The sequence below is a fragment of the Xiphophorus maculatus genome, chromosome 4 (genome assembly GCF_002775205.1).
Source record: "Xiphophorus maculatus strain JP 163 A chromosome 4, X_maculatus-5.0-male, whole genome shotgun sequence".
Taxonomy (NCBI): Eukaryota; Metazoa; Chordata; class Actinopteri; order Cyprinodontiformes; family Poeciliidae; genus Xiphophorus; species Xiphophorus maculatus.
Window position 1 is genome coordinate 21,626,417 of NC_036446.1, and position 25,278 is coordinate 21,651,694.

Below are 25,278 nucleotides of genomic sequence, written 5' to 3' on the forward strand. Positions count from 1 at the left end.
CTTAAGTTCCCATCTCTCCCTAGAGAGTAAACACTACACATTTTAAATGAAGCTGAGAAACATGTTTGTTGAAAGTGTGCTTATGTAACAGACTGCTATGGCCCTTTAAATCCAAGGCCCCAACATCAGCACAAGAAGAGGACATTTATACAGTGAGGTTTATAGGAAAACATGTTGAAATCAGCTGCTTGAAACTTCTGATCCGGCCCGACAGAACAGCTGGGGCAGAGGGAGTTGCAGAACCACATTTTATTGTTTTTTTACTTAAACAAGATATTTAAATTCTTTTTTTTTTTTTAAACATACAGCAACTGGAGTTATACAGTGAAGTCACCTAGTAGTCCGAGTCTGTTCAGTTGAATTTTCCAAGGAAAGAACATTTCTGGGAAATACACATTTTTCTCACATGAAGGAAGATCATTAAATGCCAGGGTTTGTGTTTACGTAAGGTTGATTTTCTGATCGTCATAGCATCTCCTTTCCACTTGTTTTCAACAAAGACTCTTAGGGACATGCTTCTTTTTTTCCACTTATATTTTGGTTGTCACTGTGTGCACCACTCAAACATGAATGTTGCATTACAGTATTCCTCTCAAGAAAATGGACACATTTTCCAAAATCTATTGTTTGATGTTCTTTCAAAGCCCTTACAGCACAAATGTATAGGTCAAAGATCAAAACAGTATGAATTTCATAGCAGCAGATACTGAATCCCAACAGTTTACACACATCATCAATAATGCATACAGTATATTGACTCTTAAAGTACACATTAAATAACACGAAGAATAAATAAGAGCAACATGAATATCATCTAATCTCCATTTCACATTTCAAGAAAGCCCTTTTTAATTTAAAGATTATCTACACAGCTATTATCTAAACAAGACATTAGATCAGTCCGTTGTCCTAAAATCACACTGTACATTCATAGCGTCCATCAGCAACTGAGACACAAACTGAGACGTGAATTACTGAGTACTTTGGAAATTTGCTAACTTTTAAATTTTAACGCAGGCAATATTTTTAGATTGATAAATGCTGGCTAGCAGATCTGATCTGCAAACCCACAGTCTTCAACCTAAAATAAACGAGAAAAGGGGCTTAATTTTCTTAAATCCCGATGAACAGAAATGGTACTTCAGACATTTACTGTTCTCTTTTGTTTTTAAAGACTCATACCTTGACTAAGCTTAAACTGTTAGAGGATGAGATCATGGCAGGAATGTTGGGCTCTAAACATGTGGTGAAGTGAATTGTAGCGATCCTTCATAAATAAAATCCCATATTTTAGTGTCAGCTTGAGCCTCTGAGGAGTTTGCTTACTCCCTTTACTTGCTTGCGTCTGATCTACTAAACCAGCTGCAGGAGTAAGCGTGTATTCTTCTGTTTTTGAAATACTGAGGTGGTAAGTTGCTCTTTGGGGGTAGTACGTTTGATCGGTTTTAGACTCTTTATGAGTGACGAATTATAATCTTATGCTGAAAAAGATAACTGAGCTGATTTCCTCAGTTAACCACAGGAAACATAAAGATATACATCCATCAGTCTGTGTCTGCGATCAGTTAAAACCCACAAGACACAGAAATGAAATGTGTTGACTTTTTTTCTCTACAAAGACAACCTACAAAAAGTCTTGTGCTGAACTAGGTGAGGACATCCTCCTCCACCTCCTTTCGTGTGCGTATGTGTGTCGGGGCTCAGCAGGCATACGGCGGGGGTTTCTCGAAGGGGTTGTAGGTGGATCCGTACAGGACGGGAGCGTTGGGGGTCAGCATGTAGCCTCCGGGGTCCTGGGTGGCTCCCTGAGACGGTGGCTGTGTGGGCATCTGGGCAGGCTGCTGGCTCTGGCTCTCCTCAGAGGGGTTGGCGCCAGAGCCTCCGTCAGGGATCATCTGGGGGGTGGCAGGTGCTTGGAAGCTGCTGGTATGCTGAAGGGGAGGAGAAACGGAGTAAAATCTCCAAAGTAATCTTTGGTATTTTTAGGTGAAATGTGCTTTTCATTTCTTTGATCTTTGTAGTGTGGCCAAAGAAACGTCAACCGAGATTCATCAAAACAAATTTCACCTTAAAGCATCAGCCATTACTTTGTGTAATGCATGTGGATTTTCACATGGCAGAGGAACACCAGCACAACACACAACATCTCATTAATAGCTATGCTTTGGTACCTGCATGGGTATGGGGTAGTTTGGGTAGGAGGGCAGAGCCTGGCCTGAGGGGCAGAAGCCCGAGTAGGAGAGCATGTGCTGGGTCGGGTTGTAGAGGATATGGGGTGGAGGCGCAGGGCTCGGAGCAATCTGAGCAGTGGGCTTCTGCTGCAGGAGTAAAATAATAAGAATAATAATTTCAATCAAGGAAGAAGTGAGATATCATTAAGACTTGGAGGCATAAATTAAAATTAAAACAGATGTTTTCATCATTAATATTTTAAAGTTCTTCAACCTTTCAGACATTTTAGGAAGCTTTTTTATAAGTATCACAGGAAAAGACGTTTGTTTTCCACTTAAATTTGACCAATGAATTTAAAGATTCAGGCAACCAGTTTTGTGTCAACGTATAAGCACCTGCTACTTAATAATTGCAGGTGCTAGAACCTTCCTGAAAATGTATTTCAGTAAATCAATTCAACCAGTGAAACTTAATTGTTTAGTAACATACAAAGTGATGTAAGGATTTATTTCTGTTGGAACTCTGATGATTTCGGCTTTAAGATTCTAAAAATCCCAAATTCAGCTTCTTGGAAAATTTCAATATTGCAGAAGACCAATAGAAAACGTTTTAAAACATGAAATCAGTGCTACGGCCATGATATGTCTTGACAGATGAGAATCTCCTCATCTGAGCTGAAGGTCACTACTGAAGCAATAAGAGGTCCATTTTTTTTAAAGTAGAGTTTTTTTTTTACATGTTTACTTCCAGTGAGCCAGATTTTTGTGCAAAGTATTAAAGTAGTTTTAATCCAAAGTTTTCTATTCTTCCTTAAAATCTTTCTGTGGACATTGGCTAATGTTGAAGACATGACCTTTAGCCATTTCTCTGTTTTAGGCCTGACACTCATACTTTTGTCCTCCACTTGTCCAGCTTATTTATTTTTCTTGAACACAACGTACAGTATGGTGTCAGCAACAAGAGCTAGACAGAAAATGAGCTTGGAGCATCTCTAAGTTAGGCATTATTTCACTCAGCTGAGTTTTCTGAGACGTTTGTCGAGCTTATTAAAATAGTATATTAGCCATGCAATGGTCATAGTGAAGCAGGTGTCTGGAGTTGGTTTTCTTCAAAGCCTGCAGGCTGTTAAAGCCGTGCAACATAAAACTCCAACATCTGTGCCAGCCACATGGGATATTACACACATTTATCTTAATCTGAAATAAAATCACCTTTATATTTTTTCCTTTTTACTATTTCTGTGGCTTTTTTCCCCCTTCATATAACTTTTTTTTTTTTTTTCTCCGTTGTTGTAATTCTTCTGGACCTGCTGCTCACCATATCCTTGTATGCTCCGAGGATGGCGGCGTTGATGATGCCCAGGAACAAGGCGATCACGTTCAGCACCACAGAGGCCCACAGCAGTCGGTACAGGTGGATCACATCGAAGCAGCCGCTGACCCCCGTGAACTCGTAGTAACGGGTGTGGTACTCTGAGCTGGAACAGGAAGAGGGCAGCTGTGGGTCATGAAGGACTTTTAGTGCTTTCAATCTTGCTGTTATGAGCTGCAAGCACCTAGCACTTCTGTAACCATTAACACTGACAGGTTCACTTTTACCAAGTCATTTTTACAGAATCTGAATTCACCAGTCAGATTTGAAATTAGCTTGCAATATATTGTCAAAAAAAAAAATAAAAAAAAAAATCCTGCTGAAGTAGCATACAACACATTGTAAGCCATGTATTACATGAACTCTTAGTTTTTTAATCAGCCTGAAATATAATCTCCGTTCACATGTCAGGAGAACGTGGTTCATAATATTTGCTTATTATTATGATGTTTCTCATTTTAAAAAAACAACTGTCAGATTTGAAATTAGTTTAATGTATTACTAATTAAACTAATTAAATTAATTAAACTAATTTAAACTAATAGGCCTGTTCCACACGAACAACAGACGTGTATGTCAAAGGTGACCCGTTTTTCAAAAAGTACAATTTAAATCTATTTTATAATCACTGACCACTATTGAGCAATAAGTTTAGGCCTTATTTGATTTTGCTTATATAGTCACTCAAGAAGAATTTTTATTTGTTTTTTTCTCCAGCTCGGTGCTTTAGGTTAGTTATTAACCTAAAGCACTTACTCCTGCTGCCCATTTACTAAGCAAATTATCAGCACACAACAGAGCCAACAGAAAGATAACTGTCTTTTTCTCAAGCGCTCATTCCTCTCCCCAGGTTGAGCCGCATCCTCTACGCTGTCACTGTTGCAAGTCAAATTTAAACCCACATGCAATATGAGCTTCACAAGGTAAACCCAGCTGTCAAGCGCTTGTTTTAATGTCTGGTTCTCTCACCTCTCGCAGTAAAGGTAGCAGCAGTAGCAGGTGTTGCTCCTAACTCTAAGCGAGCAGGCTTTGTTGAATGAGCGGCACGCCACCTGCTGGGACAATGAGTAAGTTCACCAGGCTAAAAAAATTGTGCGGGTTTAGATAAGTTGTTTAGGCAAACAGATGTAAACATAGTGTGCGTAAATCGTTTACAAAACCAGGGTTAAATCTAGAAAGTTAACAGAGCTGGCAACACTGGAACCAATTACATTTTTTAGGAGTAGTGGAATCACTGAAACCGAGATCAACAACTGGATTTCATATATGTAGTTACGCGTTTATGCCACTAGATGTCACCGCATACTTTATTAAACATTCAATGAGGCACAGAATGGGATTGGTGCTTTTACTGTTTTCTAACAAAAGTCCGCGTGTGTGTGTGTGTGTGTGTGTGTCGGTGTGTGTGTGTGTGTGTGTGTATTGCGTGGATAAATTTAAGAAAGTAAACCTCAGTAAAGTAGTTATCGTAGGCGTAACCTGATCCACTGCTGTAATAATCACACATGTTCTCCTCCAAAGGCCGTATGTCCTGAAACAGACAAAAGATTTAAACAATCAAAAGTGTCATCATGCAAAATCTGAGCATTTCCCCTCCCACGCCCACCTCCCACAGTAAGTTTACATTAAATGTGAAAAGCGATGTGTTTTGTGTTGTTTTTCTGCATCTGTGTGCCACTGAGGCTGCAGAGGTTTACAACATGCATCTGCTCATTTCTGCCCACTGCACTGGTTCTGCAAAAGCCAGCCCATTATTCTTCACTGCACTTTATGCAGCACCAAAGGTAATAAAAGTCATTTTACTTTCCAAGGCCTGAATGCGCAATAGATATGACTTTTACTGCATGAGAACCAAATGCATATATCTGTGGAGACCAGATAATATTGGTGATCAATATTAGGAGCTCAGTGCAGCTTTCAGGATGTCATTAAGAGCAGCAGTCTCTGTCGCCCAGAAGGGAGGCTGTGATGATCTTATCCTTTGTTTGCTTGTCTAGAGGTATTCTGGGGTAAAACTTACATATGCTCATTTAGTTTGTGCATTAACACATTTTCCCTCCTTGATTCCTTTTAGTTAACGGAAGTGATTTGGGGATTTTATTTATTTTGTGACATTTTAATCAGGTTGAAAGCTTAAGTAGCCCTCTCTACAGGTCGAAGTGAGATCAGGACATTCGATACGACCTGATCAGTGCGACTGTGTGAGTCTCGACCTGGATGTCAGTAGAAAACTCTGCCTGATTTATGTGGAATGAGATTTGCTTTAACACTTGTCTGATTTCTTTTTCAGACAAAAAATACATAAATTCATTTGAATTCAAGTATTTTCAGGAGAAATCTGTTCAATACTTACAATGAACTCTGACGCAATAATCCCATCCACAATGGCACACAAGAAAGACGTAATGACTCCAATGCTGATGAAGATTATTGCAGCCACAAGCTTAAGGAGAGACGGAGACAGAAATAAGAATAAAATAGTAATGGAAATTTGTAGAATATGACACCATAAACATGTAATATTAATTGTGTTGTTTTTTATTCCCCCTGACAGCCAGCGCTTATGGTTTGGCAACCTAATAATCAAATTTATTGATGAAAACTCACAGAAATGTACATCTTAATTCATTTAAAAATAATTTTAGAGTAATCTGTAACCTTAAACCGGCTGTGTTTGAATCATCAATATCAAGGTTTCATTTACCTGATTATGCGTCGAATTTCAGATCAATGATTGCTCAATGCTTAAAGCCAAAGTTGGCATTTTCCCATAACACCATCACACACACGCACACACACGCCCCCGCAAGCAGGTAATCTCCACATCCCCGGTGGTATTCATCCTGATTGGTTGTCTGCAGCGTCTGGGCTGCAGGATGATAAAGGAAATGTATGGCTCCTTCGTCTGCCAACACGTTGTGGCTGATTTACAAGCCGGCCCCGGCGTGCGGCGCAGGAGGACGGCCTTTTGGTGACCACAAGGTCAATCTAATTCCCTCTAATCTGCCACGCACACACAAAACCACAGTGTTGTCTGTTCCCAATCACTGATCAATAACCTCTGCCTTCAGCTTTGTTTTTTTTTGTTTTTTTTTAAGACGAGGTGATCTAACTCACATATCCGCCCGAGTCTTTTACACTGAGCGGCACGGCCATTTTGTGATTTCACACCCTCGGCCCTGCAGACACAGCTGGCAGATCACAGATGTCTGGTAATAAAATGTACTAATCAGCATCAGCTACTGACGTTTAAATCGCCCCACAGGACCACAGCTTCGGTACGGAAACAACTTTTCTTCTTCAGAACGTCGGCCTCAACTTGTAATTTTCCTGATTTGTAACTCGGATCATCGAGATCTATTTCATTTAGATTCTTGGAATGTTTTCACAAAGATTGTGAAAAACTCAAGTCAGACTTTAAATCTGTCAGAAACCTCTTCATCCTCTGTATTTATTATTTACTTATAATCTTATTAGAGATTAATGAAGTTTACTCATCTATTTTTAATAATTGTAAGGCAGACAACATTTAACAGACATCATTATAGCGAATAAAAACAAAACATAATAATGCAATTTCATTTTTTTATACTAGCAGGTTGACTTATAACCTTGTAACTTAGTAAATTGCTTAAGATCACCTGGAATATTTTTGTTGTAGTCTTGGCATTACAATAGGAATGATCTAAAACCTCCAGGTGTCAAAGATATTGTATAGAACAGCTAGACAAATATTGTGAAAAAGTTCAGTACTTTTTATTACCAACGTCATAAAGTGAAACCAATTTATTTTATAGGTTCACTACACTCAGTGACATTTTCCCAGCCTTTATTTTTTGGGACTATTTTTAGCTTGAAGCTAAAGCAAAAATCAGTGACAGTGAAATTTGAATATTGCAAAAAGTTTATAAGCCATTTATAGAAAGTTGACAGGAAGGAAAAAGTCTGTTAAGAAAGGGTTTGCCAGCAACAGGGATAACTGCAGCCTTGAGTGGACTGTCATGCAAAATCCATTCAACGATATGAGGGAGCTTCACAGTGAGTGGACTGAGGGAGGAGCTACTACACACAGATGAATCCTAAATCTGAACCCTCTTACCTGGGACATAAAAAAATAAAAAGAAGAGCACTTTTGCTCAGAGTCATCTTATCAGAAGAAAGTAAAAATGTTTCATTCTGAAATCAAGGTCCCAACCGGGGGAAGGGAGGAGAGGCACAGAATCCACGTTGCTTAAAGGGTAACACTTTATTTGACGGGTTGTGAATAACAATACACCAACAACAATTATGTAGCGTTAATAACATAAAGCTACATAATTTTTAAAGTTTAATCAGTAACACTTTTATAACAAATTTATGTCAGATCATGATTTCTTGGTTCATGTCAAGTTGTCTTAACGAAGACAATTTTGAATAATGTCAACTTTATTTTAAAAAGTGTCATGATTTACCGAATGACACTTTATGACAACAGTCATAAATATTCATGAAGACTTACTCATATTCATGACAGGTGCTATGTCATGTTTATGACGGTGTTATGACAGTCTTATTCACAACCCGTCAAATAAAGTGTTACCTCTTAGAATCCAGTTGCCAGCAGCTGGTACTGTCTTTGCAGAAAAAAAAACCAAACATATTAATTATAAAGCTCCAAACAAAATTCAAATTGTTATTTTTATTTTCTTTTAGCGTATATCAAAAGTCAACAATCTCGCTTTTTAAAACGGCGCAAATATCGTCAAGTACACTGATCTGGTTGAAAATGAGCAAGAAATCTGAAGAAGATACTTCCAACACGATTCTGAAATACATTTTCATCGGCGAAGTGAATAAAGAACCAGGCTGAGGAAATGAGCTCTTTCTGGATGGCTTTATCTGCCGCTGGTCCAGACTCTCCACTTCATTAGCGGTTCAAATGACTTCACTTTTATGGGCTGCAAGTGGGAGATGAAGCCAGCGGCTGAGACAATAGAGCCTGACAACTGCATTACTTCAGATTACCTTGGCAACAGCTGCGAGCACATAAAACATATTCACTGTTTAATTCACTAACATTATTCCCCCTAAAGGTCCAGTTGAACTGAATAATCATATTCTGTATAAGATTAAAGACACGCGCACATCTGGTGTAGATGGATGATCAACTCTTGAGATCTCACTCTACTTCCCTTTAAAGCAACTCGGCAAACTTCATGTGTGAAGTGAACATTTTTCTCTAACAGATTTCTTCTGGTTTTGCTTTTTGTCCCACTTTAATGTCTTAGATTATCATTTTAATACCCGACAAAAACAACCTTTTGTAAATCAGTTGTCAAATAATTCAAAATATCATTTAAGTAATAAAAATATAATGTCCCCTAAAAAAATAGTAATTGGTGCTATAACGCTCAGCGTTTTCTTTGTTGAAGAGAAATTTCAGCCCAATCTTCTGTTCAGAAAAGTCTAAATCTGAGAGCCATGCTCCGTGCATCGTCACAGCATCTCAGTCGGCTTAACATTCAACTTTGACAAGACCACCTCATTCAGGGGAGGACCTGCTGTTGTCCTTTTGTTAATGGCTAAACAAGCCAAGTTTTTTTAGTCGATAGGGTAAGAAACTGAAAGTCGGATCTTTTCCTTCAAGGCTTTCAATGAGTGGGAATACAATTTAGCACAAACGCGCTATGCAGTCATCTAAAAGTTGTTGACAGCTTATTTATTTATTTATACATCCATCCATCACCATAGTTGTTTATATTTTGTAAGTATTTTGAAATATATAGATTATCCACTTTGATGAAATAAAGGCTAGTTTTCAGCCAACAGGTTGTTAGACTACTTTATCTTAATAATGTCCCATCAGTTGATCTAATTAGATCCTTTTAAGCCTTTTTACTTCCATAACATTTGTGTCACTTTGTTATTAATAATAAGTCTATAGATAATAATGACAGAGATGCCATTATGAGCAACTTCAATAAGCTTTTTGTGGGAAACATGCTGCATGTTGCCACGTGTCTCTTTCCATTACGAAAGTATTGTGGGACCTACATTTTCCAGCTCATGCTAACTGTAGATTTGCATAAAATGCAACTGGACTTTTTGTATTTTAAAGATATTTATTCTTTCCTTCTCAAGCCCACTGACTGTAGAGTAGGTAAACTCACAAGTCACCATCAGTGTTTTGGTCTGTGATGAGAAACCTCTGCAAAATTTGAAACACAGAAGCATTTTGATACAACTTTTAGAGTGGAGCACTAATGGCAAATAGATAAAGACACAAAGAGGAATTTTACGGCCTCTGCAAAGATAACTATCAGGTTATGTAACTAAAATCGCTGACCGCTGCAAGGTCTTCCTCCGCTGATTGGTCGGCGATCGTCCAATTGTGACCACAGCTGGCCACGTTGGCAATAAGAAGTGATTGTGCCGTGGCCTGTTGGGTAAAATATGGCCCGTTTAAAGGTGCTTCTCTCTGAACTGCAAGGTGACCAGGCGGACTGCAGTGTGGGAGACACGGGCGGTAACTAAAGGAGATGCGGCTTTAGGAGAGAACACGAGCTACATGAAGCGTTTAGTCATAAAGAAATCTCTCGGAGCATCGGGGCGGTGAAGCCTGTTATCAGAGTGGCTCTGATGACCAGACAGAGAAGCAGTTTTTCACCTTCCTTTCACAGGAAACGCTGCACGCTCCGACAAGTTCCTAGAAGATTTTTCCATAAAATAGAGTAAAAGAAATTAAGACATTAAAGTTTTGCTTTGCACATATAACTGAGAGCTGTTTGAGCTGGTTCCTGTAAAAACAGACCCATCTGTCTCTGTAGCGATGAGGTACGGGGAGTTGGTTAGGGTTAAGAGGTTTTTATATGCGTTGTGGAGTCTCAATCTAAATGTTCTCTGATGTCAATGAAAAATGTAAATGTCTAAAATGTGGATCTTGCAATTCAACGCTTTCCTGCTAAAGAAAGAATCGAATAAAGGGAAAATTTAACTTCTTACTGCCTTCAATCTTCAGCTGTATTATAAATAAAACTCTGGTAACACTTTATTTGGCCGGGGTGTGCATAAGACTGACAACACTGTCATAAACGTGACATAACACCTGTCATGAAGATGCAGGAGTCTTTATGAATGTTTATGACTGTTGTCATGAAGTGCCGTTCGGTAAATAATGACACTTTTAATGCAAACTCCATTACAAAGAAACTCTCATCTTTAAAGCGAAACATTAAAACAAGTAAAGCACCATCTTAAGACTTGGAATGTTGCTGTGTTCAAAAATAACCCAACTAATTTAAACTCTGGTTAAATAAGAGACAACATACATCGGTCATCATCGCCTGCCTCTGAATAAGCTCACGTAAAGTCCAGATGTCTCAGGTAGTTTCCTCTTGACATTTTCTCATGTGCATCTCATGCATCTGCAGAGAGCTTCCAGATAATCACATGGATCAAATATAATATGGTCAAAAATAGTTGGTTAAAAAAAACAACTCTACACGTCACCAAAGCACACCGTTTCCACAGTGAAGCATGGTGTTGGCAGCATCATGCTTTGGAACAGTTTTCTTTTCACCTGAAAATGAGACCTACATGGTGGGTGGAGCAATCTTATAGATTTCATGTGTTTCCTAGGAAAGGCCAGTACTTTCCGGTCAAAATGTGCCGAGCTGACAGAGTCCTACCTAAAAAGGATGAAGGTTTTAAAATCAAAAGGGGCATCGACAAAGTCTTAGTTTAGGGGCTACAAACATTTTGTGTTTCATTTTCTCCCTAAAAGATTTCAGTTTGTTTTAGAGATGAGTTGTACTACTGCTCAAATGTCACTAAGAAGTTGGAAAAAAATATCTGAAACTGTTTGTTTCTATACATCAGAGAAACCAGAGATCTCACCAGGGATTTGCAGACGTTCAAACTATTTTACTAGGCATTTATTGAACATAACTTTCTTTTTCCTATTTTGATTTAATTGTGTGTAGTATGGCTTTTTTTTATTTATTTATATTTTGTAAATGTTATTTCACCTTTTGAAGCATAACCTGTAAATCATTGGTATGAATAAAAAAAAAACATGATTACAATAGATTGGTTGTTTTATTGAGTTCATTCATTTTTCCAGGGAAGCAGGAAGCGCATGTTTGGCCACTGCAGATAAACTCATCACTTCTCTCCTTGTTTACATTTCGGACCATACCAACGCCTCCATCTGCTGCTTTATGAGGTCAGAGTACCAAAAGGGTTGGTCCATTCAGGAAACGAGACCTTCGGGGCTCTCAGGTATCCGAAACATTGTGCTAGGGATAGTTGTTCTTCTCTGCCGTGCCAACCGGCTCTCGCGTTACCGCGATGGCATCAGATGGAGGAGAGAAGAATTAGACACCTGTGTGGGAGCGAACATCGTGCCTCAGAGGAGACACTGTAGACCAGCGTTAGCGTGGCAGCGATCACACCATTAAAGTTTAAAAGCACAGACGCGGGGGAGTGATGCCACAGAGGCAGCCAAGATGCCGCAGCTTGTTTTCTTTGTTCAGACGTTTAAACAACAAACAAAGCAGACAACAGGAAACCTGAGTCAAAACTCAAGAAAACTGACTGAAAATATGACCTGACTTTATCTCTGATGGTGACACTTTACGCAGATGCTTTGTCACAGAGTGTGCTGTGTGTGTGTGTGTGTGTGTGTGTGTGTGTGTGTGTGTGTGTGTGTGTGTGTGTGTGTGTGTGTGTGTGTGTGTGTGTGCGTGGGTGTGTGTGTGTGTGTGAGAATGCTGCAGGAGGAGCATCTATGAAGACTGATGCAGACATGGTACACTGCCTCACAAAGTAAGCCAACGTGATCCGAGCAGGCACGCAACACCCCGGACACTCCATGAAAAATTCACATGTGCCTCAGTCATGTTGAAAGGCACAGCGGACACGCCTGCATCATGCCTAGACAATCCATAATGAAACTGTTGATCTGTGCTGCGTTGTAATGTACGGATTTGGACAGAAACTGGTATTCGTTTGTTTTTTTTCACAAAACTTAAAAACATGAGGACAATAATGCTTAGAATTAGGATCATGAATGTGAATCAGATTTTTCTATTTGTTTATGGTAAAATGCTCATGGCGCGAGTGATGGCTTTTAAAATTAAAAATGAAAGGCTTTACACTGTGTTCCAAATTGTTATGCAAGTGATATTTTCTCAGGTTTTCTTAAATGGCCAATGCAAATGATGGTCAGTATAATTTTCAAGTCATGAACTATTACAGTATTAATCAAATTTTACCGAACAAAGCTCCGCATGAGAACCGTATTTTTTTTTCAAAAATAAAAAACTCAAAATGCTCTGTTCCAAATTATTATGCACAGCAGATTTTCTAAACATTTTGTGGATTATAAAGAACTCCAAACGGTCATTCTTTGAATGTGCAGCATTAAGTGGTCACATGCACTAAAATCAAAAGCTATTTCAATCAAAAACATCTTAACAGACCAAGTTACTGTACATGTTAACATAGGAGCCCTTCTTTGATATCACAGCACAATTTTTGCCTCCATTGAACTTGTGAGTTTGTGGAAAGTTTCTGCTTGAATTTTTTTTTTTGCAGGATGTCAGAAAACCTTCCCAGAGCTGCTGGTTTGATATGAACTGCATTAAACCCTCAGATCTTCTGCTTGAGGAAACTCCAAAGGTCCTCAATAGGGTTGAGGTCAGAGGAGGATGGTGACCACACCATGAGTTTCTCCCCTTTTATGCCCCTAGCAGCCAATGACACAGTGGTATTCCTTGCAGCATTCATTGTCATGCATGAAGATGATTTTGCTACTGAAGGTCTGGCTCTTCTTTTTGGACCATGAAAGAAAGTGATCAGTCAGAAAGTCCATATACTTTGATGAGGTCATTTTCTCACCTTCATGGACTCTGAAGGAACCGACCAATGATTCTCTCCCCATGATTTCGGCCCAAAGCATGACTCCACCACCTCCTAGCTGACGTCACAGCCGTGTTGGGATGTGGTGGCCGTCCACCACCATTTACTGCATCCATCTGGACCATTCAGGGCTGCACAGCAGGCATCAGTGAACAAGTCTGTTTGAAAATTAATCTTCATGTTCGGCTGGGCCCACTGTGACCGTTTCTGCTTGTGAGCTCTGGTTAGGGGCCCAATAGTAGGTTCATGCACCACAAGCCTCTGGAGGATCCTCCACCTTGAGGTTCCAGAGGCTCCAGCAGCTTCAAATAACTGTTTGCTGCTTTGTAAGGGCATTTTAACAGCTGCTCTCTTAATCCAATTAATTTGTCTAACAGAAACCTTCCTCATTATGCCTTTATCTGTACAAACGCATCTTTGTTCTGAATCAGCCACAAATCTCTTCACAGTATGATAAAGCTTCAGTTTTTGTTAAATATCTAATGTTTTCATACCTTGTCACGACACAATCTGATGATTTTCGTCAGCAGAGAGATTTTTTCTCTTTCCCATATTGCTTGAAACCTTTGACCTGCTTAATAATGTGGAACATCCTTCTTATGTAGATTTCCTTTAATTGAGCTTCACCAGACAAACTAATCAATCCAGCTCTCAGAAATTAATTATAGTGATTCAAAGAGCCCTGACACACAATACCATCAATAAATTTAATAGAACAACAAAAAATGTAATCTTTATGACACTTGAATCCAATTTGCATAATAATTTGGAACACAGTGTAGTTCACCTTTTTGACTGAATGCAAACCTCAAGCAAAGATTTTCTGCAGTATTTACATCAAAGAGTAGATTTAAATGATCTTATTGACCAATGACATCGTTATTTCCAGAATATTTTTAGGAAAAATAACCTTCATTCTGAAGTTAGATGTTACAATGAGTAATGCAGTTATGAGATAGATTTTTTTTGTTTTGTATTTTTGTGTCACACCTCATAACGCAGAAATAAATCAGGAAAGTGATTTTAAAAACGTACAACTGTATTTATCGTTTATAATTATGACTGCTGTTAGGTATTTGGAGTTCATTGATCAGTTTAAATACATCACAACTTATTATATGTTTGGGGGTTATGGAACTGATTTATGATATGCGTTTGTGCAAAGAACCAAATCTCCTCTCCATACATTATCACTATTTTTTGTTCGCAGAGATTAGACAGATTAGACAATGGAATCTTTTTCTTAAAGGGAAAATAGGAAGAGCGACAAAGATACAATAGAGATATTAAAGCAAAGAGGAGAAAACTAGGCATGATTAGCTCTATTTAGTGTGTGGATTAGAATAATTAGGACAAAATTAAACGTCAAGTAAAAAGATTTGTAAGTCACTGGAGTCCCGTTCAGACGTGCTGGGTATCATGCTGAGTTTCAAGTGCTGTTAACTCGATACTAACAATTAAATGTCACACAACACCTTCTGTGCTTTTGGTTTTGTAGCTGCAATGTATTTGACCGTTGCTAGACTTTTATCACAAACTGGTTTGAACTGGCTTCAGAACGACTCTGGCCCAGTTTAGCAGCGTGTTCTTCCCAACTCTAAAACTTTTATATGTGGACGATTTAGCTGTCATTTTTCTGATGTTGCTTTTTGGGAATCATGGATAGGATAATTTTTTTTATTACCTTCTTCCTTTTTGTTTTTGCAAGGAGACAATCTGCTGTTGTCTGTGTTCCTGTCCAAAATAACGGATCTCTGCTAGCAGCTGGCCGATACTAATGCAATTCTCCCTCTTGTCATTGAAGTCTGGAGACAAATTTTCCCCGACCACAAATCCAGCCATGTACTCTGACCTGAGCATGAGGAACATGAACTCATTACGCTGCCATTGAGTAATTTGATTTGTCTCTTGCTCACAACACAACAATTTCCCGCAAAACAGTTTAGCAGATTTGCACAGTCTGTAATGTAATCCTGTAATTTATGTTATATATGTCTTGTTTTCCTGGAACACGGCCTCGTTTAAAAATGACAATTCTAGTGAAGCACAGAAAGCCATAACTCACCTTGATGCAAATCAAGGAAAGGGGTGTCGTGCAACATCACATTGTACAAGTAAAGTTTTAAGTATCACAAATTAAGATTTTGTTTGATACTTGAAATATTGCTGTTATACAAATATTTTATTTGTGCAATATATTACATTATACCCTCTTTATGGGGTTCTTGAGTAACTAAATCTGAGTTGAAATAGACCATGAAACACCGGATGTGTGACTGAGATGAAGAATATCTACAGTGACAGTCTGGCGTCTCTTTCCAGTGACCATTGGGTCAGTGGCGGGATACTCTGGACAGGTCACCAGTCCATCACAGGGCTATTTCAATTATCTCTGGAGTCATCAAACTAATTGTAATGTCAGACAAAAATAACCTGAGTAAATACCAAATGCAGTTTTCAAATAATGAGGCTAAAAGGTCCATCAAAACCAACCTGGCTGTATGGTAAAGGTAAAGGTAAAGGTAATTTTATTTATATATCACAATTTCAGCAACAAGGCAATACAAAGTGCTTTACATGAATTAAAAGGAAATACAAACAAAATAACAAACCAAAGGAAAGAGGAAAAGAAGAAAAAGCTAATAATGTTGATCCAAAGTAAATAAGCTAGATAAATAAACTACCTTTACCTTGAACATCTCTAAGAACAATGCATAATACCCTGACAAAACACACATGTCCATCTCTGAGACACTCAAAAGAGAAAAGATTTTAAGCGGCCTAGTCAGAGTTCAGATTTAAATACAATTAATATGCAGCTCCATTACCTTAGACGTCCTGGTCATCCCCTAATATGACTAATTCTGTGAAGAAGAGTGGGCCAGAATTCATCGTCCACTCTCGTTGCCAATTATCTCAAATGCTTGAAAACTATTCATGTGACAGTAGCATAAGCAGTCACCAAGTTTCAGGGAACAAATACAAAAATGGGGTGTAAAGGTATGTAAACCTTATTTCTACCATGAAACAGACAAAATATTAAAAAGAAGCACTGAAAAAGACAGATCTTTTGTGCTTTCTGCAACATGGGACAAAGGCATACCTGACCATAAAAACGAAAACAAAATGTATCTATATGTTTATCTCTTGATTTTCTTCTTTTTACATTTTTTAGGTAAGGGACACAATTTCTACGAGATGAAGCTCTAAATAACTTAAGCCTTAGAATGATCAAATACATTCTTATTTATTGAAAATGACACTCAGATGTACAAACTCACCATGGGTCTGCGGTTTTCCACCAGGTGGATGCCAACAATTCCCAGAAACGCTCCAAAACTGAGCTGAAGAAACAAAAGAAATGTTTGTGTTTGTAATTTAAAACCCACCGGGTCACCTTATAACCTTTTTTATATATATATAAAAAAATTGTTTCACTCACGGTGATGCCGGGGTAATATCCAGACACGGACACGTTGTCAGTGCGAGTGGCCGAGACGAGACCGATGGTGAGGACCACCAAAGCCAACGCCAGCAGAGACACGGTCACCCACAGAGCCGTCTTCCTTCTGCGGACATAGAGACCTGGAAGCAGAATAAAACAGATAAAAACGGATGTCCAGTTTTTGACATAAATGTGACTAAATATAGTGAAAATATTTCTGCACAAATCACGGAAAATGGATATATGACATGCATTTTAACCGTTGATAAACACAATTTTATATTTTATACAACTAAAGCACCTAGTGTTGTTGTTACACATTAGTTTTCAATTGTACAAACTGTTATGCATGTGATTCACTGACTGTTGCATTTGATTCATCGTGCAAAAGCATTGAGATTTGACTCCTGTTACTTTTTAAAATCCTTTACTTGCTGACAACTTGCTGTATTCATTTTTTTGCAACCTTTATAGGAATTACTGAGCATTTCCTTTCATTAAACCAACTTATAAAAGTGATTGCTCCTTCTTTACAGCAGGAAATAATCAAGAGGTGCCTCCCCAAGTATTTAGTTTATTCTGCTCCCTTTTTACACTTGAATAATTTAGAGTTTGAGTCTTTCGAAAACCTAAAGGTGCATTTGTTAACGCAACAGCATTATTAACTAGAAGAAGGCTGATGATCAGTTTCACGGGGAAAATGAAGAAACATGCTTAACAGTGTGAAGGATGCTGATTTTTAAAGTTAAGTTTACCTGCAGAATCCAGAGTTTCTGTGGTTGTTTGCTGACTGCTCTGTTGTGTTTCGGGCTGCTGCATGTTGCTTCAGTCAGGATGAATTCAATCTAAAATATATATATATTTTTTTTAAAAAACACAGTCCAGGTGGTTCCTCTTGTGCAGTCAACTAACACTAATTTGCTTCAAAATAGCGTCCTCATCCTGCGCGGAGAAACGCGACGGGTTCCTGTGTTTCCAATCCACAGAGCTGCAGGATCATCAGAGGAGGTTTCAGTCAGCTGACTCTATGAAAGGTCCGAAGGGTTCAACTTTACTTGTAGCCTGAGGGGAAGGGAGTTACAGAGAGAGAGGAAGAAGAAGCCAATCAGCTCCCTGTGTCCCTCCAGTGGTGAATTAGTCAAATATTTATCTTACATAAGTTTTATACAGCTTCAGATGGATTGCTGTGGAAATTATTTACAGTTCTCAGTCTAATGATGCATAAAACTAGGTTTTATGAGGTTTTCATGATTATGGGAAAGAATAATTTAAATGAGTACAGCGCCCTCTACTGGAAAGCAATATATATCTGTGAACTGCTGAAGCTGTATTGACTGACAAACATCCCGTAACAAATACATTGAAGCAAGAAAAGTTTAAATAAAAGTAACCTACATTCTTATTTACAGGCCTGATAAAAAAATAAATACGCTTTAAAAGAAATTCCTCCTTTTTTTCTTTTCTTTTTTGCAGCATCTCACAATGAAAATTTCAATTATAATTCATCAGCCATCCATTGTTTCCAGTTTTATTTTTTCAAAAATCGCTGCAGTCATCCTTATCACCCCCAGAAATTCCTGTAAAAATAGAGTAAACTGAAAAATGTCTACCTCAGTTTTTCAGGCAATCAGATTGTTTGGGAATTTTTAATTTGTTATCCTTTACAATTCATTATCCTTGGGGTGTAAAAGTAATCTGACACAAATTCCCATTACTGTTAATGGGAATTAACAAAATGGGAAAAAGAAGAGAACATCCCTTTAAACAGAAGTAAATTTGTGTGGACCTTTTAAAGTATTGAATGTGCGAGGACAACATTGCTACTGACCTAAACTTTACGGTCAGAGAAATAATGAAACACTTTTAAATATGTGCGAAACAGTAAAATGATACTTAGGATTAACACACCTTCATAACAACCATTCAATTTAAGGTTTTTATTCACATCTTTAAGAGGGATTTCAATAATATTTAACATATTCAAATAATTATTTACATATCTAGTGATTGACACATTGTTACCGTTTTTGTTTCAGCAAAAAGAGAAGATTATGGTGGAATTAAAAAATGAATGAGTACTTTGTAAATGCATAAACTAGAATATTAAGCATTAACCTCCTACATGATTAGCATGAAAAAAATGTTAAACTAAAATAAAGGATTTATGAAACTAACAGTGACAAAAAGAAGAATCTTGTATGAATTGCAAGGGGTTAATTAATTAATTGAAAAACATCAAAACCACATTTGGATTAAATGGAAAATGGTGCATTTATTTGCTTAACATCTTTGTAGAAGAAAACAAACTTTAAATCATGTTGGAAACTAATGTGGTACACTGGGGAAGCAGAATGATGAAAAGTAGAAGAAATATGTGCAAGCTGTAAGCCATGCATTGGTATGAAAAATAAACACTCTGCTGCTTGACTTTTGCTTTTCATTTAGTCTCATAGCGACTGAAGAACTTCACCTTTTTTTACTCCTAAGTAGAACAGTTACATAAATCTGTATATTTTGCAAAAAAAAAAACAAAATAAAGAGAAATGTTTTTAAAGAAGCCTGATGAAATATCAAATACTTTGGCGAACTGTTGAGCAATTTCTTTCTCTGGAGTAAAGTTATTAAAAAGCACAATAATCCTATAAATATCTTTACATTATGCATTTCTTGAAATACAACAACAAAAAGAAGAATCATTGATGACATGAATTTTCCTTCACTGACTTCTTGCCTGAAAAGTGCTCAGTACTTATGACAGTCCCTGTTCAATCACTCATATAGAGAAGAGAGGTTTCATGTTGAACTCTCAGCACAGCGTGCAGGTGGAGGACTTGGGCGGCTGCTCCAGGATGGATTCACGCCGCAGGTCGTTGGGCAGGGTGCCGCCGGGGCCCCACACGTTGAGCTCTCCGTAGATCCCGGTCTCTATCATCTCCTCCTGCCAGGGGATGGGGATGTTCCCTGTGGCGAACTCATCGAAAAATTCCTTGTCTACGTCTTCCAGAGCCACGCCTTTCACCGTGGAGAAGGCGCCGACGTTATCCAGGTCCTTGGCGTACACCGTCTTAGAGTCTGGCACGAAAGGGGGAGGTAGGATTCCTGAAGGGGACAGAAGGTTAAAGAGTTTGTCTTAGATAGTTTGATGTTGGAGACATTGATGTTATAAGATGCCCATCAGCAACAGGATATCTAATGTTCGAGTGTTTTACTTTAGTGAGCAACCCACTTAATATTTTACTCTAACAAAGGTTTAGTAAAGCTTGTACATTAAAATGTTTCAACTGATTTAGTTGAGTCTACTTTTCAATAACACCAAGGCTTTTAGCACCATGTTTGGACTTGTTGACGGTCCAAACAGGGATGGTCAAAGCTGTGAAAGCACTGGGAAATGATCAGAACCTTGTGAATTTTTTAAACTTGGTAATAAAGTGGCAGAATAACAGTTAAGTAGCTACAGCAAAAGTGTATCCACACTGTTTGAAGAGGTTTTGGTCTCTGCATTTGTTTATATGGGAAAACACAGTGAACAGAATGATGAAGGTAAATTGTTTCCACATGTCTTTTATTTAAGATAAAACTTTACTGTATTAGTGTAACATGGAAAAGGAATCCAATGAACTACAAAATGGACTTCAACTCATAAGACCATTAGATGACATCTAGCTCAACTGTGTTTGGCACCAGCTGAGAAAATGTTTCAGTCTCCCCAATTAGAGATATGAAATTGGTAAAACTCTTTCAAGAAAAAGGTTAGCCACCTACAAGTCCATAATGGAATAATTTTGTGTACTTTTACCTCTCTTGCTTGTTTCTTTTTATTCTTTTTCCCCCCTGCTGTTTTCAGAGTTCCTTTCGCTGACAGGTGGGCAGGGGATATGTTTAAAAACTTTTTTAAAATATAGAGCAGAAATGTCATTTTGGTGACACTAATAGCTTGTGTCTGGACATTTGTTTCTGTCACAAACTGACCTGCATTCAGTTTCCTCCAGTTAATATCCTGGAAGAAGGGGTGAGCCCTCAGCTCGTCACACGAGCCGTCCTTGAACCCGAACCTGTTGTCCACCTCCTTGCACAGCAGACCCTCGCAGATGGACCGGGCGCTCTCGCTGAACTTTTCGGGATAGGTTACGGGATCGTTCAGAATCCGTTTCTTCACCACCTTGTTCTCCACCTGATGCGACAAAATCAAACCTCTGCTCAAACTCCAAAATCAAGAGGCTCCTTGTTTATTCACGCACCCTTTCTTTTCAATCTACCTTCTCCCCGCGACTCCTGAAAGGTCCCTTAGCAGCCAGGAACTCATAGAGTGTGACTCCCAGAGTGAAATAATCCACAGAGTAGTCGTACTCTTCGCCTTTAAGAAGCTCAGGAGCCATGAAACCTGAACAGGAGAATCAGAAGTTCTCAGTGTTTAAACTGGAGCATCAATTTAGATTTGTTGTAATGAATGAAATAATAATAAACGCCAAACATTTATGTTACAAATATTTTGTTTAGTGTCTCAGTTGGCTAGTGCTGTAGGAGATCTGTTAATAAAAAATAAGCAATTTAATCTTGAACCTAATCATTTTCCTTGTAATTTAGTTTTCTTAATTTAAGATCATGTCTCTTTAAGGCCGTCATTAAGTCAAAATGAAAAACATGACACAGACGGAGATTCTTAACCAAATCAAAATCCTCTCATTAGGTATAAAAAGAAAAGCCTGCATGATAACCGGAGCGTTATAGAATCTGTTTTGTTTGTTTGTTTGTATTTATAAGAACGTTCAGTTTCATGCACTGAAAATTATGACAAAATTTTAAAAAACACAAAAACTGAAGCACCATCTTAGCATTGCTCCTCCTTAGTTATAATTCAAATACTTATTTCCAACCCTACATAAAAACACATTTTATCAGTATGTATGCCAACTATCACTAAGATGTGCTTTATTGTGTTATTGTTCTATAGGAGCAAGAGTAATTTTTATTTAAAAAAAATATAAAACCTGATAACGTTCAGTTCAAATCCTCAAAATATAATCTGTGACATTAGATAAGGATTAACTGTATTGCTCTCACACATTCAGTTGCAGTCAAAAACCTTTGTTCAAAGAAGAATTTCTTAAGCTCACTGTGTAAATGTTTTGTCTGTACCTGGAGTCCCAGCATAGCCCTTGATTTTGAGCTGATCATCTGCCAGCTCCACGGCGAGACCCAGATCTGAGATTCGTACGTTACCTGTGAGAAAAAAAAAACAGCACAGAGATGCCAAGAGCTCACTCTCTAACAAACTTTATTTGCTATAAAAAATAACTATCAACTCTAAATGTAGAGTGACAAAACGAAACCATCTGTTTAGTGTGTTTTTGAATCTTTGCAAATCCAAAAGAAAAAGCTTAACTTTTCCCAGTTAAGCTCTTATTATGTTCTTGTAAGTATGCAGAAATGCGGTGCCTTGCAAAAGTTTTCATACTCCTTGAACTTTGTTGCTGCATTGAGTTTTATATAGTTAAAGGTGGTAAAACACAAATGTACGTCACAAGTTTCAGATTAGAACAAACAAAAATTAAAGCATGTGCATTTTTCTTCTGCGGCTCAACTTTGCTTTGCTCTGTCACATAAACCATTGAAGTAACATGACAGAATAATTCTACAAGTAAAAAGACTTCTGTTAGGTTATTGATATTTAACAATCTTGGGTAGATTTGAGTTATGAGATTTATTTGCAAGAAAGAATTTCACTTTCTACCCTTTTGCCATGTTTACAAAGCAATGGCACTTCATTTCCTATGAGTAAATGTTTTACATAACCAAAATCAACCTTGGGTTTTAGTCATTGGCTTAAACCTTTGGAAAATAAGGGGGAAACTAGCTTATGCTGATGAATTAGCTGCATTTAAAGTTTCTCCCTTTAGATGAGTGCATGTGTTTCTGACCCTCATTGTCCAGCAGCACATTCTCTGGCTTCAGGTCTCTATAAATGATCCTCTTCTGGTGGAGGTGCTCCATGCCCTGGATAATCTGTGCCGCATAGTAACAAGCCCGTGGCTCATCAAAGCCTGGGTTGTTCTCATCCACATTGTAGATGTGATACCTGGAAGCAAAGTTATTGATCAGAGACAGGGAGGGAGATATTGTGTAATTTGAACTTCATGGAAGATGATATGAAACAAGAATAATAAAAAAGTGCAAAAGTGTTGATAGAAGTTCTAACCTCAGGTCTCCTCCATTCATGATGGTCATGACCAGACATAACTCGATTTTTGTCTGGAAGGCATAAGCCAGGGAGACAATGAACCTGCTGTGAACTCGGGCGAGGATCCTTTTCTCCACTATTGCCCCCTAGAGGCAGAAGAAGGTAGTAGACGTAAGTAAACCGTCCTGGCCATCTTCATTCACAGGGTTCTTACTAATCCCCAGTCTAGCTTTGAGGAAATGTTGTAATTGTTCCTTCTACTATGTTGTAAGATTTCAAAGTTTCCCTGTAAGCCACCAGTTCAGTTGACTTAATCACACAGTGTGTTTTCCCCAGCTCTCAGTTTGTGCGCCATCTATAATTAAAAAGTTTTTTAAAAAGTAAAATTGTGAAAGACAAATGTATTTCTCTAACTTACTGGGTCTTGCAGTTGTATGTAGAATATTTCGATATAGACTCAGTAAATATTAGTAAAGCCAGTTTAATCAAGCTTCCACTGAAAATTATAATTTATTTTGGAAGTAATTTGTAGAGACAGTGTGCCTGAAATTTGACTCCAGCACATAAACGATCTACATTTAACATAGCTAGAAATTTATTTTCCTTTGTATGATTGCAACTGGTACGTTTGATATGTCTTTCTAATCCTACATGTCAGTAAATTTGAGGCTCTTTTAAGTTCATTACACCTTTATCTATACTGAACACAGCTTGCATTGCATCAACAATACACAATGGATTCAGAATCTCTTACCTCATAACCTTTTCTTTTCTTTAACCTTTTCTTGTTGAGCTTTTTGCAGGCATACAGTTTTCCTGTGCCTTTCATCTGACAGGCGGACACTTCCCCAAAACCACCTTTACCCAAAACACGGAAATCCAAAAACCAGTCTTCTCCCACTGGCTGCATCTCCAGCCACTTCCACTGCAGGAATCTCTTCAGATACATGCTCTCCAGGAAGAAAGTGTAGGGCACTTCTTTGAGGAAGTCCGTGACGCTGTCCATGGTCGCATTGAAAAGGTCGTCGCCTGCTTCTTGGTGTTTCTCCTTGACCTTTGTGATGCCATTCTCCGGCAGAAAGGGGCAGTAATACTTGGCTTCGGGCTCCATGTACCGAGACAGGATCTTGCCGGCTTTACTGGCTCTGTCCTCGTCCTCAGCCATGTTATATTCCTCGATATCCTTCCAAAGACGGCAGGGGCCTTTATACTCGTTGTTGGAGTCCAAGAACTCCTGGAAAAGCCGTTTGCCGATGGGCTGCTCCATGCAGACAGTGTTGAAGCCGAGGTCCAAGGTTTCACGCAGACCTTCACAAACTGTGATGTGAGGCAGCTTCAGGCGGGAGCGGTACTTCTTGTCTCGGTTGATGGCTGGATTGGCGGTGCCATCAAAGCTCCCACGGGCAGAGATGTAGGCAGAGTTGGCCACCACTGTGGTCAAGCCACCAATATCCATGGTGATACAGAAAAAAAAATCTATTCAAAGAGGTTTTAGCTGAAAGTCTATAAAGGAGGAAGTCCCAAAACAAGGAGAAAGTAGGGATTTATTCTTCCCTTAGGGATTTTAGAGGCAAAGTTTATCAGCCACCTATCATCTGCTCATTGCAGAGACCTCAGTGAGGTGATGACCGAAGCTCACAGCTTCTTCTCGCCCCTTCACACACATGCAGACACATGCAGATCTGCCTGACTCATCACCTTTCTCCAAAGGGATTTATCCACTCCGTTATCTCTCTAATGCTACATCCTGTGCTTAGCCCATGTGCTCGCTGCAAGAAACAAGGAGGTTGAAAACAAAGCAAAGAAAAGACAAGGGAAACAAAAGAAGCAAGAATACATCAAAGTTCATTACCTTTCAGACAAAATAATATGCATTTCCATGATTTCCTCATACATTTGGTCAGAGCTTATTGCAGTTTCATAATGTAACTTCAGTCAGTATTTGTACAGGCGTTATAATGGTCTTAATGGTTTTCCTTTGGCTTTTGGTACTTTTTCTCCAATTCTGTATACCTACCCTATTAAAAGTGTGTAAAAAATTAAGAAAGTGTGCAGGAGGAGAGCAGAAAAATAGGTTTAAAACCCTTTGTAGAATATATTAAATGTTTCTGTATTTCATATCTTAAGAAAACAGAAGAGGAGGAGATCCCAGACCAAGGACCTGAAAGTGAGATCATTCTACATTTGATTGTCAACACTAGGTGATTCTTTA

General features: G+C 38.4%; 2 protein-coding genes across 5 annotated transcripts; both read right to left on the reverse strand.

Annotated features, from left to right (window-relative positions):
- Positions 1 to 527: 527 nt before the first annotated feature.
- tmem255b (transmembrane protein 255B) lies at positions 528 to 17,897 on the reverse strand. Of its 4 annotated transcripts, none has more exons than XM_023332024.1 (9): positions 17,644 to 17,897; positions 16,886 to 17,028; positions 16,725 to 16,787; positions 5,897 to 5,986; positions 4,994 to 5,074; positions 4,513 to 4,595; positions 3,490 to 3,649; positions 2,172 to 2,315; positions 528 to 1,931 (listed from the first exon to the last, which is right to left on the reverse strand). In XM_023332024.1, the coding sequence occupies exons 1-9, from the start codon at positions 17,705 to 17,707 to the stop codon at positions 1,701 to 1,703; spliced, it is 1,059 nt and encodes a 352-aa protein (XP_023187792.1). In that variant the 5' UTR covers positions 17,708 to 17,897; the 3' UTR covers positions 528 to 1,700. The 4 variants fall into 4 exon arrangements, with proteins under 4 accessions (XP_023187792.1, XP_023187790.1, XP_023187791.1 ...); XM_023332022.1 differs by having other exon boundaries at positions 2,172 to 2,318; XM_023332023.1 differs by having other exon boundaries at positions 4,513 to 4,598.
- Positions 17,898 to 19,569: 1,672 nt separating this feature from the next.
- Positions 19,570 to 24,660, reverse strand: grk1 (G protein-coupled receptor kinase 1). Its single transcript, XM_005806754.2, has 7 exons — positions 23,821 to 24,660; positions 23,085 to 23,212; positions 22,807 to 22,964; positions 22,025 to 22,108; positions 21,145 to 21,269; positions 20,858 to 21,059; positions 19,570 to 19,987 (listed from the first exon to the last, which is right to left on the reverse strand). Exons 1-7 carry the CDS (start codon positions 24,520 to 24,522, stop codon positions 19,695 to 19,697), a joined length of 1,692 nt encoding a protein of 563 aa, XP_005806811.1. The 5' UTR covers positions 24,523 to 24,660; the 3' UTR covers positions 19,570 to 19,694.
- Positions 24,661 to 25,278: the final 618 nt, after the last annotated feature.

Excerpts from the sequence above, each read along its gene's own strand:
- grk1 (XM_005806754.2), bottom strand. The coding sequence starts at position 24,522 with ATGGATATTGGTGGCTTGACCACAGTGGTGGCCAACTCTGCCTACATC. Across the intron at positions 22,965-23,084 it reads ATGAATGGAGGAGACCTGAG|GTATCACATCTACAATGTGG; the intron begins GTTAGAACTTCT and ends CTTTGCTTCCAG. Across the intron at positions 21,060-21,144 it reads TCAGGAGTCGCGGGGAGAAG|GTGGAGAACAAGGTGGTGAA; the intron begins GTAGATTGAAAA and ends TTGTCGCATCAG.
- tmem255b (XM_014471656.2), bottom strand. The coding sequence starts at position 17,707 with ATGCAGCAGCCCGAAACACAACAGAGCAGTCAGCAAACAACCACAGAA. Across the intron at positions 16,788-16,885 it reads GATATTACCCCGGCATCACC|CTCAGTTTTGGAGCGTTTCT; the intron begins GTGAGTGAAACA and ends TTGTTTCTTCAG. Across the intron at positions 3,650-4,512 it reads TGCTACCTTTACTGCGAGAG|CTCAGAGTACCACACCCGTT; the intron begins GTGAGAGAACCA and ends TTCCTGTTCCAG.